The 19,395-nt window shown below is 38.3% G+C and overlaps 1 protein-coding gene across 1 annotated transcript; it reads left to right on the top strand.

Annotated features, from left to right (window-relative positions):
- Positions 1 to 441: 441 nt before the first annotated feature.
- On the top strand, positions 442 to 19,299 carry kif28 (kinesin family member 28). The gene is made up of 23 exons (XM_079632419.1): positions 442 to 525; positions 698 to 889; positions 1,052 to 1,255; positions 3,428 to 3,463; positions 3,630 to 3,857; positions 5,565 to 5,719; positions 7,629 to 7,740; positions 7,865 to 7,932; positions 8,055 to 8,197; positions 8,276 to 8,397; positions 10,064 to 10,154; positions 10,247 to 10,307; positions 10,429 to 10,552; positions 10,721 to 10,883; positions 11,959 to 12,062; positions 12,389 to 12,496; positions 14,201 to 14,487; positions 14,571 to 14,705; positions 15,595 to 15,761; positions 17,365 to 17,459; positions 17,601 to 17,739; positions 18,702 to 18,850; positions 19,004 to 19,299. The coding sequence occupies exons 1-23, from the start codon at positions 451 to 453 to the stop codon at positions 19,160 to 19,162; spliced, it is 3,117 nt and encodes a 1,038-aa protein (XP_079488545.1). The 5' UTR covers positions 442 to 450; the 3' UTR covers positions 19,163 to 19,299.
- The last annotated feature ends 96 nt before the right edge of the window (positions 19,300 to 19,395 follow it).

The following is a 19,395-nucleotide window of genomic DNA, read 5'->3' as shown; positions in this document are numbered from 1 at the left end:
AATAGCACTGCTAGTATGATGTTGATTGTAGTTGACAGGGCGTTGCAATGAGGTTACTAAGGTTATACAAGTTATTTAATTTTTTGGGGGAGTTGCTCTTTCCTGGCCCAAGTCAACCCTAAGTATAAGCAATACAAGAAATTGCTAGCTATCACCACTTTTAACCAGCAATTATACAAACAGCTGTTGAATAATAGGCCAAGAAACTGTTCATCTAGTAGCTAAAGTGCCCTAAAAGAGACATGGCCAAAGAGCCCTTCATCCTAAGGTTTACTTCCATGTTTAGAGCGTGGAGACAGTGTGAAAGTGATCTTTACAGAAACTATGGGTACTGTATTATTCATCTTGCTGGGCCCTGGTAGAAAGTGAGCGTAACGAAGTGCTCAGGTTTCATCCTGTTGCTCTGACAATCGTTCTGTGTTTTCTGGGGCCCGAAGTATCCACGTGAGCATGAGGGTGAGGGGAATCGAAATGGCCAGCAAGGACTGTGTGAAAGTGGCAGTCAGAGTCAGGCCTTTCAATAAGGTTAGTACAGCCAGTTCATCTCAAATACTGCAAAGGTATATAATAAGGTGTGCATGAATGCATTTTAAGGTTAATTTGGTTGTCCAAGTTAACAGGTTGTCTATTTGAGATGGAAGAACAGCATTGGGACTTTGAAGCCTTTCAAAATTGAAGCTTTTTCTTGGTTATACAGAGAGAGCGGGATGCAGGCAGTCGCTGTGTGATCTCAATGACCTCGAACAACATCAGTATTCAGGACCCTCGTAACCCGCAGAACAGCCGCACCTTCACTTTCGACTACACTTACTGGTCCCATAGCGGCTTCAGTAGAAACAAAGATGGTCTGTTTGTACCTGAGGAGGCAGGTGGGCGCTATGCAGACCAGGTAACATCAGGTTTTATAGATGGTATCTCGCCTTGCAAAAGAGGATGCATCTTTGGGCATGTTTGCAATAATGCAAAATGTGCAATGTGCTTAACTGGTAACAGCTGAACAAACAAAGTTTCTATTTGATTCAATCCTTCTGTCCCCTTTGGTCATTTACAGACAAGTGTGTTTCTGGATTTGGGCCAAGGCATTCTGGATAATGCACTGCAGGGCTACAATGCCACATTACTGGCATATGGGCAGACTGGCTCTGGGAAGAGTTACTCCATGGTCGGTTATGGTTCTAACAAAGGCCTCATACCCACCCTCTGCGAGAGACTATTTCAGTCTATCAGGAGCACACAAGACAGCAGGCAGTGTCAGGTTTGTCAGTCATATTCAAGATGATTCATTTTGAGTCATGCTAAATAATGCAATGCTTTGTAAAAGTTTGTTCTCCATTTCTTTTTGGTTTAATACAATTTTGAATTAATTTAAAAAAAAACATGCTGAAGACAAATGTAACTAGAAGGATAAATTTTTATAAATTGACTGGATTTTGGTTTGTTTCACCAACTCGTCAACTAATTCGGACCAGAGCAATCAGTGTGGTGTGTAAATTAACCAAAACGGCTGAAAAATGCTACAATGTACAATTTTTTGCCCTTGGTCCGTTTCGTAACGATACGCCAATGTGTTCATAAAATATGCACTATATTGCCAAAAGTTTTGGGACATATGCCTTTACATGCACATAACCTTTAATGACATCTCATTCTTAATCCATAGGGTTTAATATGAAGTTGGCCCACCCTTTGCAGCTATAACAGCTTCAACTCTTCTGGGAAGGCTTTCCAGAAGTTTTAGAAGTGTGTTAATGGGAATTTTTGACCATTCTTCTAGAAGCGCATTTGTGAGGTCAGGCACTGATGTTAGACGAGAAGGCCTGACTCGCAGTCTCCGCTCTTATTCATCCCAAAGGTGTTCTATCGGGTTGAGGTCAGGACTCTGTGCAGGCCAGTCAAGTTTCTCCACACCAAACTTGATCATCCATGTCTTTATGGACTTTGCTTTTGTGCACTGGTGCGCAGTCATGTTGGAACAGGAAGGGGCCATCATCAAACTGTTCCCATAAAGTTGGGAGCATGAAATTGTCCAAAATGTCTTGGTATGCTGAATCATTAAGAGTTCCTAAGGGGCCAAGCTAGCCAACCCCTGAAAAACAACCCCGCACAATAATCCCCCCTTCACCAAACTTTACACTTGGCACAAACAATCGGATTGCCAGACAGAGAAGTGTGATTTGTCACTCCAGAGAACACGTATCCACTGCTCTAGAGTCTAGTCGCGGCTTGCTTTACATCACTGCATCCGACGCTTTGGATTACACCTGGTGATGTAAGGCTTGGATGCAGCTGCTCGGCCTTGGAAACCCATTCCACCATGCAGCTCTCTGCATTGTTCTTGAGATAATCTGAAGGCCACACGAAGTTTGGAGGTCTGTAGCTATTGACTGCTACACTTTGACACTATACACTTTGTGCTTCAGCATGCGCTGACCCCGCTCTGTGATTTTACGTGGCCTACCACTTCGTGGCTGAGTTGTAATTGTTCCCATTTGCTTCCACTTTGTTATTATACCACTAACAGTTAACCGTGGAATATTTAGTAGTGAGGAAATTTCAAAAATGGACTGCACAGGTGACAACCTGTCACTGTACCACGCTTGAGCTCCTGAGAGCGACCTATTCTTTTGCAAATGTTTGTAGAAGCTGTCTGCATGCCTAGGTGCTTAATTTGATGCACATGTGGCCATGGAAGTGATTGGAACACATGAATTCAATGATTTGGAGGGGTGTACTTTTGGCAATATAGTGTAGCTTTTTAGGGAAAAATTCAAAACTGGGAAAACTGTGTATTGTTCGACAGTATGCTGCACCGAATCTTGGCCACACTGTTCAGAAGTAATAAGCAAATATAAGCCATTTTTCATATCTCCTTACCACTAGGTGGCACTGTACCAAAACTGTGCAGGTACTCTCAGGTCATGGTTGTCATAACACAAGCAAAGTTTGGTCTGAGTACTGTTAAGCATTTCGGAGAAATAGTCTCTTCACTTTGGCATGCTTTTTGTAGAATTTAGTTCGCAAGTTATTTTACAACAGTTTTACTAATCAACTTGAATTCCACGTTTTTTGTCGACACGGTCTGAAGATGATCTGGTTTGATTTTCATGAAAAAAGTATTTTTTTCCGAAAAATTCAAAATGGCGTAAAGTTTTTTGTGACAGAAAATGTTAATAAAATTTAAATGTTAGTGCAAATCTGGACAGTTGGCGGTGCTGGAGAGATTGAGTTAGAGACTCATGTTCAGATTGTCCTCTATCTGTGTGCCAAATTTCACAACTTGTTTTACCATATGGTTCTATTGGCTGCCATAGACTTCCGCAGAAGAAGAACACTAACGATTACAATAGGTGCCCCTAAAAAATGTAATACATACAAAGATACCATTACTTTTAACCTTAAAATGCTTCTTTTTTTTAACCAACTACAGGTATTTTTCAGCATGTTGGAAATCTACAATGAACAGGTAAGAATTCACCCTTATCTGAAACAAATTAATTCATGTTTATGGTCCAGTCCCCAATTTATTTGTAGTAAGTGTGTCTTGGATGAAACCGTCTGCTAAATGAGGACGTCCTGATGTTTATAGTGATGTTTTACATGACTTGAGTGGCACTTCAAACTCTGCTCAGGTTGTAGACCTGCTATCGAAGATCAGCCGATCTGCGGGTGGCCTGCGGGTGAGAGAGGACCAACAGAGGGGTTTCTACGTGGAGGGGCTAAAGCGTGTGCCCTGCGACAGTGCAGTCCAGGTGGAGCAGCTGATGGAGCAGGGAACACGCACGCGCACCACTGCAGCCACACACATGAACGCCAACAGCAGTCGCTCGCACATGCTCATCATCGTCCAGCTCAAACAGGTGGCCTTTCTGCCGAGTTACTAGCATTGTTTACACTTGGCATTAACATGCGTTCACCCAATCAGAACATAGCATGTTTACATTCGTCCAAGTTAAGTAGCTTCTGTATCCATATAACAGATCGGATCTGTTTTCCCCGCGCAATATTTAAAATGGGTCAGCAGCCATATCACCCTGTAGCCCAAGACTGGTTTCCCACTGAAGCTAAGCAGGGCTGAGCCTGGTTAGTACTTGTATGGGAGACCTCCTGAGAAAACCAGGTTGCTGCTGGAAGAGGTGTTAGTGAGGCCAGCAGGGGGCGCTCACCCTGTGGTCTGTGTGGGTCCTAACGCCCCAGTGTAGTGACGGGGACACTATACTGACAAAGAGCGCCGTCCTTCGGATGAGACGTTAAACCGAGGTCCTGACTCTCTGTGGTCATTAAAAATCCCAGGATGTCTTTCGAAAGAGTTGGGGTGTAACCCCGGCATCCTGGCCAAATTTGCCCAGTGGCCTCTGTCCATCATGGCCTCCTAATTATCCTCCTATATATACTAATTGGCTTCATCACTCTGTCTCCTCTCCACCAGTAAGCTAGTGTGTGGTGGGCGTTCTGGCGCAATATGGCTGCCGTCGCATCATCCAGGTGGATGCTGCACATTGGTGGTGGTTGAGGAGATTCCCCCCTTGTATGTAAAGCGCTTTGAGTGTCCAGAAAAGCGCTATATAAATGTGATGAATTATTATTATTATTATTATTAAATGTAGTAAAATAATTAAGTAAAAATATAACTGCAATTAACTAACCGTGTCGAGTGTCGATTACACAACTGTTTATTTATAAGTTGCAAAGGTATAGGTTATCTAAAACTAAGGCTGTGAAATGATTAATCGTGATTAATCGCATCCAAAATAAAAGTTTGTGTTTACATAATAAATGTGTTCTGTATCTATAAATACACTTACATGCATGTATATATTTAAGAAAAATGTGTTAATTATATATATAATATTTATATATAATATAAATTATATATAAATCTATATACAGTATATACATGCAAATATTTCTTAAATATATACAAGCATGTGTGTGTTTATATATATAAAATAATTCTACACAGTACACACACATTTATTATGTAAACACAAACTTTTATTTTGGATGTGATTAATCGTGATTAATCGTTTCACAGCCCTATCTAAAACCATAAGAAATGTTTGTTACTTGAAAAAAAAGTGAACTAAACTAAAATAGAATCTAGATCAAATATAGTTGCCAAAGAAACATTTTCCATTTAGTTTGACTTAGTAATAGTAATAGTAACTAATAAAAATGACAAAACAACACCCACCAAAATTACTAAAAATAAATAAATAAAATTAAAATGGAAAATACCAAACTAAAAACGAATTAAATATACTGTATATATATATATAAACTATAATAGTATCTCAAAGATACTAAAACAACACTGCTCAGTATGTGAGCTCCTGCTGAACTGATATTAATTCATTGATTATAAGTGAAATGCTAGAGTTTCTTAAAAAAAAAGACTTCTGCAATCGTGGAGCAGAGATCCGATCTGTCATTTCAATGTATTTGTGGACAAAATTCAGATATAGGCTGCGTTTTAATGACAAGTGTAAACGGGGCCTCATATTCTAGATGATCTGCAGTGTTTTTTTCTCACAGATTCTTTACTTGTATGCTCACTGTCCTTGTAGATCTTCTCAAAGGAGTGCATCACCAAGCAGTCCAACGTTTACCTAGTGGACTTGGCTGGTAGTGAGAGACAAAGGTCATCAGGGTCAGAGGCCGACAGGCTTAAAGAGGGCACTGCCATCAATCTCAGTTTAACTACACTTGGAAATGTCATCAGGTCAGCAGATGCATACTATAGAACCTATAGTGTGTGTATATACACTCACCGGCCACTTTATTAGGTACACCTTTTGAACTGTATTTCATACAGTTGAGTATTTCATAAACTGCTGATATATTGGGACTTTCATGCGCAACCATCTTTAGGGTTTACAGAGAATGGCCTAAAAAAGAGGAATATCCAGCGAGCGGCAGTACTGTGGGTGAAAATGTCTTGTTGATGCCAGATGTCAGAGGAGAATGGCCAGACTGGTTCGAGTTGATAGAAAGGCAACAGTAACTCTACTAATACTTGTTACAACTATGGTGCAGAAGAGTATCTCTGAACTCACAACACGTCCAACCTTGAAGCAGATGAGCTACAGCAGCAGAAGATCACACCGGTGCCACTCCTGTCAGCTAAGATCAGGAAACTGAGGCTACAATTGTACGGGCTCACCAAAATTAAACATTAGAAGATTGGGAAAATGTTGCCTGGTGTGATGAGTCTCTCTTTCTGCTGCAACATTCAGATGGTAGGGTCTGAATTTGATGTAAACAACGTAAATCCAGCATGGATCCATCTTGCCTTGTATCAACAGTTCAGGCTGATGGTGGTGTAATGGTGTCAGGGATGTTTTCTTGGCACACTTTGGGTCCCTTAATACCAAATGAGCATTGTTTATATGCCACAGCCTACCGGAGTACTGTTGCTGACCATGTCCATCCCTTTATGACCACAGTGTACCAATATTTTTATGGCTACTTAAAGCAGGGTAACGCAACAGGTCACAAAGCTCAAATCATCTCACACTGGTTTCTTGAACATGACAATGAGTTCACTAAACTCAAATGCCCTCCACAGTCACCAGATCTCAATCCAATTGAGCACCTTTGGGATGTGCCGAAAGGGAGATTTACATCACGGATGCTATCATGTCAATATGGACCAAAGGAATGAGGAATGTTTCCAGAATCTAGTTGAATATATGCCATGACGAATCAAGGCAGTTCTGAAGGTAAAAGGGGGTCCAACCCGGTACTAGCTGGGTGTACCTAATAAAGTGGCTGGTGAGCATATATACCGGTACAGTCAAACCAAAAATGATTCAGACACCAGATATAATTATAAAAATATTTTTTATAACTAGTGGGTGCAGGACACTATAGTTAATTTAAGTGAGGATAGCAAAATAAAGTAAACTTTGACATATCATATACCCAAAAAGTCTTCATACAGTGGACTACCAGTAAAATATAAACATTTGGGACCAAATATTATTCAGACACTTTGACCTGACCATATTTTGCTTAAGTGTTTTTTCTTTAATTGCTAATGCAATCTTATTACAACACAGACTGAACAAAATGAAGCATTGCTTGGTAATTGGTTGACCTAAATTGGTATTATCTAGATATTCAACCTAATTCATTTGTGAGACAGTCTAACAGTTCTTGTCATATTTTATTACAGTTATCTAAACTATAGCGAATAAACTGATCATGTGAGAAATGTCGTAGGTGTCTGAATAAATTTTGGTTTGACTGTATGCATTCTTATATCTCTGATATTGATTGTGGTGAAAATGACCTTTAGGATTGTATTACTAATATTACTGTAATATTGTTGCAGTGTTCATCTTGTTGCTAGGTCGATTGTTTTGTACATTATAATGGACTATTTTGTACTTACCTGAAGCTAATTATATACTGTGAGACTATAAAATAATGACATTTTAAGTCAACATGTCATGCCCACATATTTATTTACTGGTATTTATTGATTAGCCGTATAATAAGGGGTCGGGGTTAATTTTGCTTATAACTTTTAAGTGTGGCATATGTACAGAATACATTTTGGGGCCACTGTCGTTTGTCGTTTAATTGTTAAAGTAAACTGTCGTTAATTGTTTTGTCTGTCTATAAAGTGCTCTCGCAGACACGGCTCTTGGGAAGAAAGTAGTTCACATCCCTTATAGAGACTCTGTCCTCACCAAACTACTGCAGTCTGCTCTTGGTGGTAACAGTCGAACCGTCATGGTAAGTAACTCTGCCCATAGTTTTCTCAATTTAATGGTTGAGGCAAACTTAACTAGAACAATGTCGTTGTGATGTTTTAGAATTAAAGAATTTGCATTGATGTGTTTCTTGTCCTCGTTCACAGATTGCAACCTTAAGTCCAGCAGATATTTGCTATGAAGAGTCTCTTTCTACTCTTCGATATGCAGAGAGGTGGGTTCTCAAATAAAAAGTTACATACATTTAGTCATTGCTGTACTGGTTAACTTAAACGGCCTGCTGAAGTATAGACAGTCAGAATTACCACTGTATTTATGTTAGTTTCCTCTTTTCAGGGCCAAGCGGATCCAGAATAAAGCCGTGGTGAATGAGAGTCCCACAGAACGGCTGGTGAAGGAACTCAAGGCAGAAAATGCAAAACTACTTATGAGACTAAGCCGACTGGGCCAAGAGGGCCGTAAAGCGGATGATGAGACGAGTATGTAAGGTGGTAGAAATACAAGGACATTTTAAATGCGAGTACATTACATCTAATTAAAAGTGTTGTCTGTTGTAGAGGAGCTGCGGCGATTGTTGACTCATAATGAACTGCAGATTCGGGCCATTCAGACATTGTGGGAACAGCATCTCCAAGAGGCCTTAAAAGACTGGGAGACTCAGTATGCAACTATAACACAGGTACACAAAGATGCTCTTTTACATGGTGTGCGTGACTTAGGATTTAAAACATTTACGAGTTTCTCACAGAAATGCCGGAACAATTGTCAGTGTCCTCCAAAATTACTTTCTCCATAGAAAATATACACAATACATATTGATTTATGTCTAAAGTTGGTCTCTAAAACCAGTATTGGTACATGATTTCAGAGAATTCACTGTTTAAACTAAATAGTTATACTATTCTTTCATCAGGCGCTAATTAATTCACCACTGAAATGTTGACATGCTTTTATGACCTATAGATATGCATTTCATTCTGACACTCCAAAATGTTTTAGGTACTATATAAGCATCACTTAAATGCAGTAGATCAGTTGATATTGTAATGAGCTGGAGAAACCAGGCGAAAGCGTGGATCTAAATGCAGGGTTTTTAATAAATTAACACATTGAACAGATAAAGAACTCAAGGAAGAAAGGTAGAGAACCAGAAGCAACCATTATATGTACAACAACTGACAAAGTAACAAGTAAAACAAAAGGGGTATACGCACGCACGCACACACGCACGCACACACACACACACACACACACACACACACACACACACACACACACACACACACACACACACACACACACACACACACACACACACACACACACACACACACACACACACACACACACACACACACACACATCATACAGAGGGACAAGATACACCTGGGGAGACTAATCAACATGAAAAACTACAAAGGACTACAAAACATGACGCAAAACAGGAAATAACATAAAAGTCCAAAGAAGACAAGGGGAACACAAGACAGGAATCCTGACAGCAGTAGTGAGCCTGCTGGAATGAGTAAATAATGAGCCATTAGATTATTATTTTTATCCAAAGTGACTTATTTTTAGTATTATTTACAGAATTTTAGAATTTATTACTAGTTTGTATTTTCTTTTTAGTTTAAGTTGTAGTAATTTTGTTATTTTTCTATTTCTATTTAGTGTCTATTTCGCTTTAATTTACATTTATTTCCATTTTAGTTCGTCGACTTGTATTATTTTAGATAGTTGCCAAGGCATCATTTCTAATTTTCGTTTAAGTTTTTTACATTTTATATTCTTATATTCTGAAGTGGCATTTAGATGTATTTACACAGACTGTTTAAAGCAGCTCAGAGATGCCATGAATGCATTTACACTGCAATTGAATGTAAAACGTTATACAATTAATGTTTTAAATATAAAATATACTGACTATAGAAACATGAAATAGTGGAGAAAAATGTATTATACTTGAATAAAAAATAGAAACTAAAACCAGCTTTTGGTGGCGACAAGTCACTGTCTTAACAAGTGCATCATTGATTCCTTCATTAAACTGATTCAAAATAGCATTTTTTTTCATTCATTTTCTAAATTAATTTAGGAACGACGCAAGTGACTCTCTTTATGATTGGGTCATTGAATCATTGACTCACCCAATTCATTTGAAAATGCTTAATCATTAATATTCTAATATTAATATTTTATTTTATTTCAGCATTATTTCAATTAACAACAATCTTGAATAGTTTCAGTTAAAAATAACAACACCGTTATGGGCAATTCTCCCCCAGCAATCACAAATCCTTTCCCCTTATTTAAACACCAATCTCTCAAAAATCTTCCCGTTTTAGGAACGAAGGATGATGCAGATGCATCCGTACATAATGAACATCAATGAGGATGCCCAGCTTTCTGGTGTGGTGAAGCTATTCATACAGGAAGGTGAGTTTGTCTTACAATAGTGACATCAGACCAGTTATATCATATATATATTACCTAAATGCAATATGTAATTTATATCTTTCTATGAGAAGGTGAATGGGATATTGGTCTGGCAGACAACTCTCCCAGAGTGCTTTCTATCAGGGGTCTAGGGTAAGTCAAGCATGAGAAAGATGAATATCGCGTCCCAATAAGAAATGCACCCCATAATAAACATCAATGATGTATATTAAACGTTCATTAAAAAATGTGAATTTGGATTTCCTGATTTCAGCATTCAGGAGAAACATGCTGTCTTCTCAAACCAGCAAAGGAGAGTTTCAATTACTCCTGTGTCCGGGTCAAAGGTCATTGTGAACGGAGTACCGGTATCTAAAAGGATAGAGCTGCAGCATTTGGTGTGTTTAATTATCTGTATTATTTTCTATATGTACATTAATCATAAAGAAATTCATCATGCTGTGCATTTTCAAATATGAATCAGAATGGTGATTTTTAATCAACTTTGAATTACCAAGTTGAGTTTTGGCTTATTGTTAACCTACCTTTGTTCTGTGCTGATGAAGGATCGACTTGTCCTGGGTTCGAACAGCACTTACCTGTTCATTGGCTTCCCATCGGAGCGCTCAGGAGAGGACTGGAGTCGCTATGACTATGATTACTTCCAGTCTGAGCTGGCAGAGGCCGAGGGCTTCCACATTCAGTCTCTGTGTGAAGATCAGGGCCATCGTATGTGTGGGCTTTGGATTTAAATCGATTGAAATGTCTTTTTTTTGTAGATATCTTTAGGTTTGGTTTAATTTAGACGCATCCAGTGTTATCGTAGTATTATTTATATACTATACTGTGGGGCTGTTGAATATTTGAATCTGATTGGTTGACAAACATTCTAAGGATACACACGGCTAAAGTAGTTCCAGGCAGGTCTTGACCGCATTACAGTTCCATATCACTTCGCCCATAGCACTTATTTCAAAGGTCCTTACAGACTAAAACAGAAAAAGAACCAAAACCCACAATGATCCCGAACAAGCAAATAAATATAGTAAACAATAGGATAGAAACAACAAAGTATTTCCATATTTTTTGCAACAAGTTTTGGTACTGTAAGCACATACCCTCTTTCTCCCGCTCTCTCTGTCCACTCAAATGGACACATACAGTACGGACACACACAGAAACGTGTTGTCAGCGCTCCTCTGATGAATTTATCAGTAAAATAGTTTAGCAACTTAAAAGCTACATGGCATTTCTCACTAGCGAGGTAATAACGGCGCTGTTTTTGAAGCAGAGAAACATGCATTTTCGCTATTAGTAGACGCTGGTGCCAAACACTGTTGAGAGACTGAGGTAATTTGCACACGCTTAATCTCTCTCTCTCTCTCTCTCTCTCTCTCTCTCTCTCTCTCTCTCTCTCAAACTGCATTAATAACTACATTAGTGCGCTATCAATGGCTCAAGCCCCCATTAATTGCTCTAAAATCACATTAGAATTACCAAACTCCGCTTCTCGTCGTGGCCGCATTACCACCTCCGGTGTGCCCTATTTTCAAAAAATTCAACGGCCTGTCATCAAATACTTTTTACTTAATTAATAATTTGATTTTGTTTTTATATTTTCATTTTAATGTTTCAGTCATTCTGTGTGCTTTAAAAATGTTTTTATTCATTTTTATTTCAGTTTTGGTTTTAGTAATTATAGAAACTTCAACTTATTTCAGTTTAAACGCCAAGGCAACATTATTATTATTTTATGAAGGAAAATGATTTTAATAGTTTTAGTTAACAATAACATCACTTGCAGGGCCACACCAGCCCGACCCCAGTCTACTGCCTGTGTTCTATGACTATATAAAGCTGATGCCCATGGTGACAGAAGCTAATCAAATGAGTAAAGAGTTAAAGAAGGTGAGTACAGTTACTAAACTTGCAACCATGTAAAGTATATCCATTCATTTTTGACAAACAGTAGCTGGAAAATGCCTCTTAGTATGAAATGGAGTTCAAAGATTCACTACAGTGAAGTTTAAACCATAACAAAAAAACAATAGTCCTTTTGAAAAATTGATTTGTGCCAGTCAAATGCTACTTACTTTATCACTCTGGTTCCTGATACCTAACTTGGTTATTGTTTACAATGGTGGAGTTAACTGAAAACAAGCCTCTATAAGGCTGTCATACTGTAGCAAAAGCTAAAAATAATGCAGTGCACCTTTACATCTTGATCTTTTCAGGGAGTTGAATTCAAACTGGAAATCAAGAATCTGGCAATGACAGACTCTAAGGGTCATGACCTGGAGAAGGACATTGCTGTGAGAGTGACATCTGTAGAGAGCAAACAGGTGAGAATTATGATTCTGTGGGAATTTAAATCAATTACGGATAAGAAGCTCCTTTGATTTTTGGAAATGCACAACACTTAAAAGTAGTGAAAAAAAAAGTGGGCATCAAAATAGCAGGAAATAGCGTCTCTTTCTCAGTTTACAGATGTACAGATATCTGACTGCCAACCAGTGTTTGACGCAGATGTCAGGTGATGTGGTTTTGCTAGATGGAATTAGATGTTTTTGAAAACATGGACTGGTGTAATTGAATAAGACACTAATGCAATTGCAGAATCACAAGGGCTTTTATGTTATGTTATCTCACAACATGCACAAAAAGGTCGGGCAGTCCAGTTTTGAAATACCATGTCCGACTGCCGGCGCAGCCTTGAGCCAGATGCTATTTTGTCCTCTTCATCATCACTATTTTATACTTTATGTAGTGGTATATAATTAATAAATAAATTAAAAATAGCTTTGTTTAAGTTAATATTAAGTGACGTACATTTTAGACACAATAATGTCAGTATCGACAGCAGAACTGTTGCCTCTCCGATCAACACAGTGATATTTTGTTCCTGAATGATTAAGCATTTTCGAATGAATCGGTCAATGATTCAATGGCCCAGTCATAAAGACGTCACTTGCTTCATTCCTGAATGGATTAGTTTTTTTTTTAAAGAATCCATTAAATGAAAAAATAAATGACTCGCACATTAACAAAAGTGACTATGGGGCTATTACCTTTACTATGAGCCACCTATGGGCGGTTTTATTTTCATAAAGTATCATTTCATTTTTTACAGTATTTAATGGTTTTATATTCAGTACATTGTCTATTTAAAACATTAATCTCATAATGTTATGCAATTGTTACTGCAGTGTAAATGCATTTATGGCATCTCTAAGCTGCATTAAAGGCACTATATGTACGATTTTTGGATTAAAATATCCAAAAACCACAAGAACAATGTTATATATTTTGTTGATTTGTGTACGTACATTATCCCAAATGTTTCTAATAAATGTTTAAATCCAGAGAAATAAGCAGTTTTAACCGTCGCCTATCAATGACATCACGCCCGCATTACCCTCGATGGAAACACCAAAGACGCTTTAATATATTATGTTTTATTAGACGGATGAGCGACTGTTTGGATACATTCATTGACAGAAAACAAATTGTTATACAGCTCAACACAGTCTTTTTGTTTAAATCTCGTGATTTACTGCAATGTTTTACCATACCTAATATTGATCCAGCAGTGTGTAACAATTGTCTCATAGTAGCCGCATTGTAGCGAACGCTCAGAGTAGCATTAACATAACACTTTCAACACTCAAATGTATCTAAACTGTTACCCAAAATATATGACCGGAAGAAGCAGACGAGGTCGTCTGCGGAATAATAAAAGCTCCCCTGCTCTCGAGCCGAAAATTACGGCATCATCAAGCTATGTCTGTTTTGAATAAGCGACCTCTAGTGGCGAAAAATTACATAGTGTGCCTTTAACACATAGTGAACTATCCCTTTAAACAAGCCGTGTAAATGGATGAAGCATCTGTGCCACATCTGGATTTTGTTGATACTGATTTCAATTGGTGACAGGCTGACAGCCTTAAAGTGTCTTGTTATTCTAATTGCATTTATTTATCATTTAAGATGAAAAGGATGGCATACATAAAAATAAAAAAATCCCCTGGAAATCAATGTCTTCTCAGGTGTGGATGTGGTCCAAAGCCAAATTTGTCAACCGTAAGTTTCTGATGGAAGAGGCGTACCAGCAGCAGGTGGGAGGAGGAGAGGGGGCAGACCGAGCTCCTCTTCCCAGGGAAAGAGATCCGTTCTGGGACCCTCTGGAGCCGCTGCACCTGGGCAGTGCTCACCTGTGGCTGCAGTCCCTGGCGTTCCGCATCCCTCTGGAGGAGCAGGTGGAAGTGGTGGGTCCCGAAGGAACGGAGGAGGCCATACTGCAGACACAGCTTGTGCCCTGCAGCCCCATGGGATTGTGGGTAACATTTCTACATGTAAACGAGAATGTTGATTAAATGAGTGAAATATTGGTAGTGCTATGATATTGATCATTTGTAGGCCGCTGGGTGAAGATGACATCCTCATTGACCCGTCAGAGCTGCTTGGGAAGCGGCTGGACTTTCAGCTGGTTTTGGATCAGTGCTGTGGCCTACGCTGGGTTAAAGAGGCTCGCAACAGAGGCATGCAAATTGGGTAAGTTATTTATATAGCGCTTTATACAATACAGATCGTTTCAAAGCAGCTTTACAGTGATAACCGGAAAATAAGGATTCAGTGACGCAAATGGAATTCAATTCTGCCGTATATAAAGCAGCTTTAAAAGGACAATAGTGACCAGTCATTATTTAGTAGAAATCAGTTTAGTGTTGATTCGTTTCGGTTCAATAACTGCGTAGAGTACATCAAATGAGTTCAGTTCAGCAGCTCTGCAGAAAACAGTGATGTCATCATACAGCTAAACTGAGGTCTCATCCAATAGTGTCAGTGCAGTCAGGTCAATAATATTCCTGAATATTAATAATATAATAACTCTTCATGAAGTGTCTTTGTAAGACTGCTTAGTATGGATTTTATGAAAGCTTTTTTTTTTTGCTTTATATTAGTAATAATACTTGTTCATATCAAAAGTTCCGCAATTCTCGTGAGGTGTTGATTATCAACCAAGATTTTTTACCAAAATTAATCACCAGATTATTTTTGACATTAGTACACTAATCACAATAATGAACACTGTGGTGTATGACATGTCTGAATTTATTTAGTTATTTATTTACTCTTAGTTTATTATTATGTTGCTTTTATTTGTATACATTAAAGTAGTTTTTATACAAATTTTAGTCTAATTTTTATTAGTTTTTGTTGTTGTTTTCTAAATATCTTTATTATTTTTTCAGTTAGTAATTTAAGCTTATTTAAAAAAAAATGGTTTGTTTTTCCATCTAAAATTTATATTTTATTTGATTTTAGCTTTATTTTATTTTTTAGTTAATAATAATGCCATATCTGATGATTTGCATTCCTGTTGAGATTTGAAATGACATTTTATTTGAGCTAAAGAAAGAACTTTTGAACTGCTTGACAGATTTCGGGTGTTTGACAGCCCGCAGCCCCTCTACACTCCAGCGATATGGCACAATGTGAACCCGCTGATGGACCACAGAGTCCAGTTCACTGCTTTGAGAACCTCTCAGGAACTGCTGAACTACCTGCAGAGCAATGCCCTGGTGCTGGAGCTGTGGGGTCTGCAGGGTAAAAGCCTTCAATATTATACAAGGAATAATATTACACTCAACCATTCAGGAGTTTGGGGTTGGTGAGGTTTATTTAAAGGGATATTTGACCGCTGGAAATATTAATGTGTATTTAAATTGGGTAATTTATGTAGAACAAATGTAAAATTATTTTAGAAGTTGGTGCCTTCTAGACTAAGAAAAGCCAGAAAATGTATTTTTGGCTCATGTGAATGAAAGACAACAACTCCCATAATGCTCTTGCTTCACTGCCCTGCGCGGCCACTCCCAAGCCACGCCTACCGATTACAGAGGGCAGTATCGGAAGAAATGATACAACTAGGCTACTAGTTGACTCGATCCCACTCCCTATGGGCGGGTTGAAAACATGCAGAACTAGCTCCTTCTACTGGCTGTAGTCTCTAGCCTTTGGCCAAAAAAGCCTCAGATGACGCTAAATGACGATTTTTGCGTCATCTGAGTTTTTTTTCCCCAGACACACAATACAGAAATCACTCGTCTCAGGGGGACATGAGGGAGGGAAGCACGGTCATTCGAAAATACTACCGGGTTTCTACTGATACAAAGCTTAATGCTAATCGGTGAAGTATCCCTTTAATGTTTTTGAAAGAAGTCTCTTATTCTCTCCAAAGCTACATTTATTTTATTAAAAAATACAATGAAACTGTAATTTTGTGAAATATTATTAGTTTTAAATACATTTTTTTTATTTTTTATATATTTTAAAATATAATTTATTCTTGTGATGACAAAGCTGAATATTCATCATCATTACTCCAGTCTTCAGTGTCACATGATCCCTTAGAAATCAATCTAATATGTTGGTTTGGTGCTAAAAAAAAAAAAAGATTCTTATTTGTGCTGCTTAATATTTTTGTGAAAACTTAAAAACTTAAGGATTCTTTGATGATTAGGGATTTCAAATTTATTTGCATTTATTATTTTTTAAAATACATTTTAACATTATAAAAATGTATTTTCCTAAAATTTTGATGAATTTTATGGGTCATCATTGCTTAATATGAGTTTTCGTTTCTCTTAAAGCAAAATTTTTTGTGAGAAACGCTTCCCGCCATTGACGGAATTTTCCGGCTTTCCACTGTTATACGGTAGGGGGCGCTATTAATCATTTTCTGAAAGAGTACACAATGTCCTGATCAAAACGCGTGAGAGGAAGATGCAGAAACAAGCAATTTCATGTAATCATACGCATATGTAAAATAACGCAATCATCAAGATTAAATCAAATAATCAAAACAGCCTTATTACTGAATGAAATGTTGACCCAGAACTAGCTATAGGAATGTGCAAGCATTAGGGGTGTTGATGGACTTGATCTACTCCATCGAAGTTTTTATCATCGTTCTGAATCCAATCTGGATGTAGTCTTTGACAAAAAACAACAAACAAAAAAACTTGTTTTTTTCAGCCAAAAACTCTTGGTGGCTGGCAACATTTTTTAAAAGAGTTAAGATTGACAATAAAGTCATTTGATAAGTGAAAACACAAAGACGCTGTAGAAACTGGAACATGAATCAAACCAAACCATTTGCCTTTGAGGCATTCTTGAACTTCTCCAATAAACATGCTTCTGTCTGTAGAAGGATGTTCTGAGTTAGTCTCCTGTATGGATGGGGTGAAGATGACTCAAGAGGACAACATCATTATTGACAAGATCAGTGCATCAGAACACTCGGTATATTCCTTAAATAAACAGACCGTGTGTGTTTCAAATAAATGTGCATTGTTTAAATGTTTTGCATGAGCCAGGCCAGGGTTATTGCTGGGATTCTCTGAAACTGAATTATTTTATGGATGTGTATTTATGTTTGTTTAGACTGCAGAAACCAGAGGCTCTGACCTCAGCTCATCTCTCCGAGCCTTTCATCAAGATATGGAACAGCTGAGAAATGTTAACGCAGCACTGAGGAAAGAAAACAGCTGTCTGAGAGAGCAACTCAACTCGGCCAGAAATGGTGAGTACTTTTGATAAGTTATTAACATTATGCTGTCAAGATATTGTAGAATCTCGGTCAGGGTGTAACACAAATTGGGGGCTCGTCCGGGATCTGAACCCAATACCTCTAGCAACCTACATTATTACATGGCTCTGTGGAATACTTGATTCTGATTGGTCAATCGCGCCATCCAGCGGTTATTCCCAGATAACAACTGCTGAAAACCGACAACACAGGCTCATTCGGGTCACTGAAGTCAGCAGCGCTATACGCTTGCTAGGAACTTTTTTCTTTGTGGAAGTTTTGTATTTGGTGAGCTAATAAAATATTAAAACTCCAATCAATATTTTGCGTACAGTTCTTTAATTATGCCATCCAGTATCGTGGACTCGCTCTCTCTTGTTTCATACAAACGCAGCTGCTGCCATTTTGTGACTATTGTTTTGTACACTGTTGGATTATAAGATAAAAACAGGTAAAACATTTTAACCGTTAAATCTGAAATCAATATCTCTTATCTCCATAATTATTTATGAGGCGAAATGCTGTGTAATAAGTGCTATGACTGTGTACCGTATCTCCTAAATGTCCGTCTAGTTTGAACTTGCCGCGCTAGCAACTGCTCTCTCCGCGGAAGCTTTGCGTTTAAAGACCTAATAAAATATTTCAACTCAGATCAATATTCCGTGTCTAATTATTTACTTATGTGGCAAGTAGCTGTGTAATAAGCGGTATAATGTACATCCAGCCGGTTGTTATTTCAGAATAAACCCCCTTCAGGCTGATGCAAGACCCCGACGCGAACATCACCCTGTCGGGGGTTTATTCTGAGATAACAACCGGCTGGATGTACATTATCACTAACATAACAAGCATGAAACGTGCAAGAACACAAATGTATTCACACAACAGCTCAGCTTTTCTACAAGTGGGTCACCATATTGCCTCCTGTTCAGTTCATAACACTTATTCTCCCACAGGTGTGGAGAATAACCGCGGTCGGCAGGAACGAAGAGGCAGTCTGAGGCCCAGCTGTGATGCTGAATTTGCCAAAGCCTTAAAAGTGTTCTACCACAGCATGACCTCTGTTAGGGGGCAACTTCAGCGGCTGCGCAGACACAAACCCAGTGTAATTATGCCAATCAGCCTCCGTTGCTCAGATGCTTAACATAATCATTCATGCGAAAGAATTTATACAGATACCAGCAAAGTCTTTTGGGGTGTACAAGCTTTGACTGTAATGCTGAGAGCATCGATACATGGTGCGTTTGTGTCTCCATAGGAAGAAGCAGACCTGTTGGGTTTTAGACTGTTTGTGGATGAGCATACCTATCTTCTGAAGGACTTTTCTGAACAGCTGGAACAGTGTGTAACCACTCTGAAACAAGATGTGGCTGCCATTGTACGTCGAAAGAGAGAAAAGTCTGGGATTTGGTCCTGATGCACCTATTAAATCAATTATACTGCATAAAAGTGTACATTTATATAACTGATTCTTGTTGATTAAAGGGTTGACAAAGTGCTACAGACATATTTGCTTGCAATTTTAATGATTCATGCTCTGATTTTGTCTTAAAAGTGCATTTAGAATGGGGCACTACCTACTATTTTTAAACAGCTAAATGCAGAATGCACTTTACGCACTGTGTGAAAATTGTGTAGGCTACGGGAATA

Source organism: Phoxinus phoxinus (assembly GCF_949152265.1).
Source record: "Phoxinus phoxinus genome assembly, chromosome: 13".
Classification (NCBI taxonomy): Eukaryota; Metazoa; Chordata; class Actinopteri; order Cypriniformes; family Leuciscidae; genus Phoxinus; species Phoxinus phoxinus.
Note: the sequence above shows the minus strand (reverse complement) of the source record. Positions and strands in the feature narration are given on the sequence as shown.

Bases quoted from the DNA above. Each gene is read 5' to 3' on its own strand.
- kif28 (XM_079632419.1), top strand. From the start codon at position 451: ATGAGGGTGAGGGGAATCGAAATGGCCAGCAAGGACTGTGTGAAAGTG. The intron at 3,858-5,564 runs GTGGCCTTTCTG...CTGTCCTTGTAG, and splicing joins TCATCGTCCAGCTCAAACAG to ATCTTCTCAAAGGAGTGCAT. The intron at 18,851-19,003 runs GTAATTATGCCA...GTGTCTCCATAG, and splicing joins TGCGCAGACACAAACCCAGT to GAAGAAGCAGACCTGTTGGG.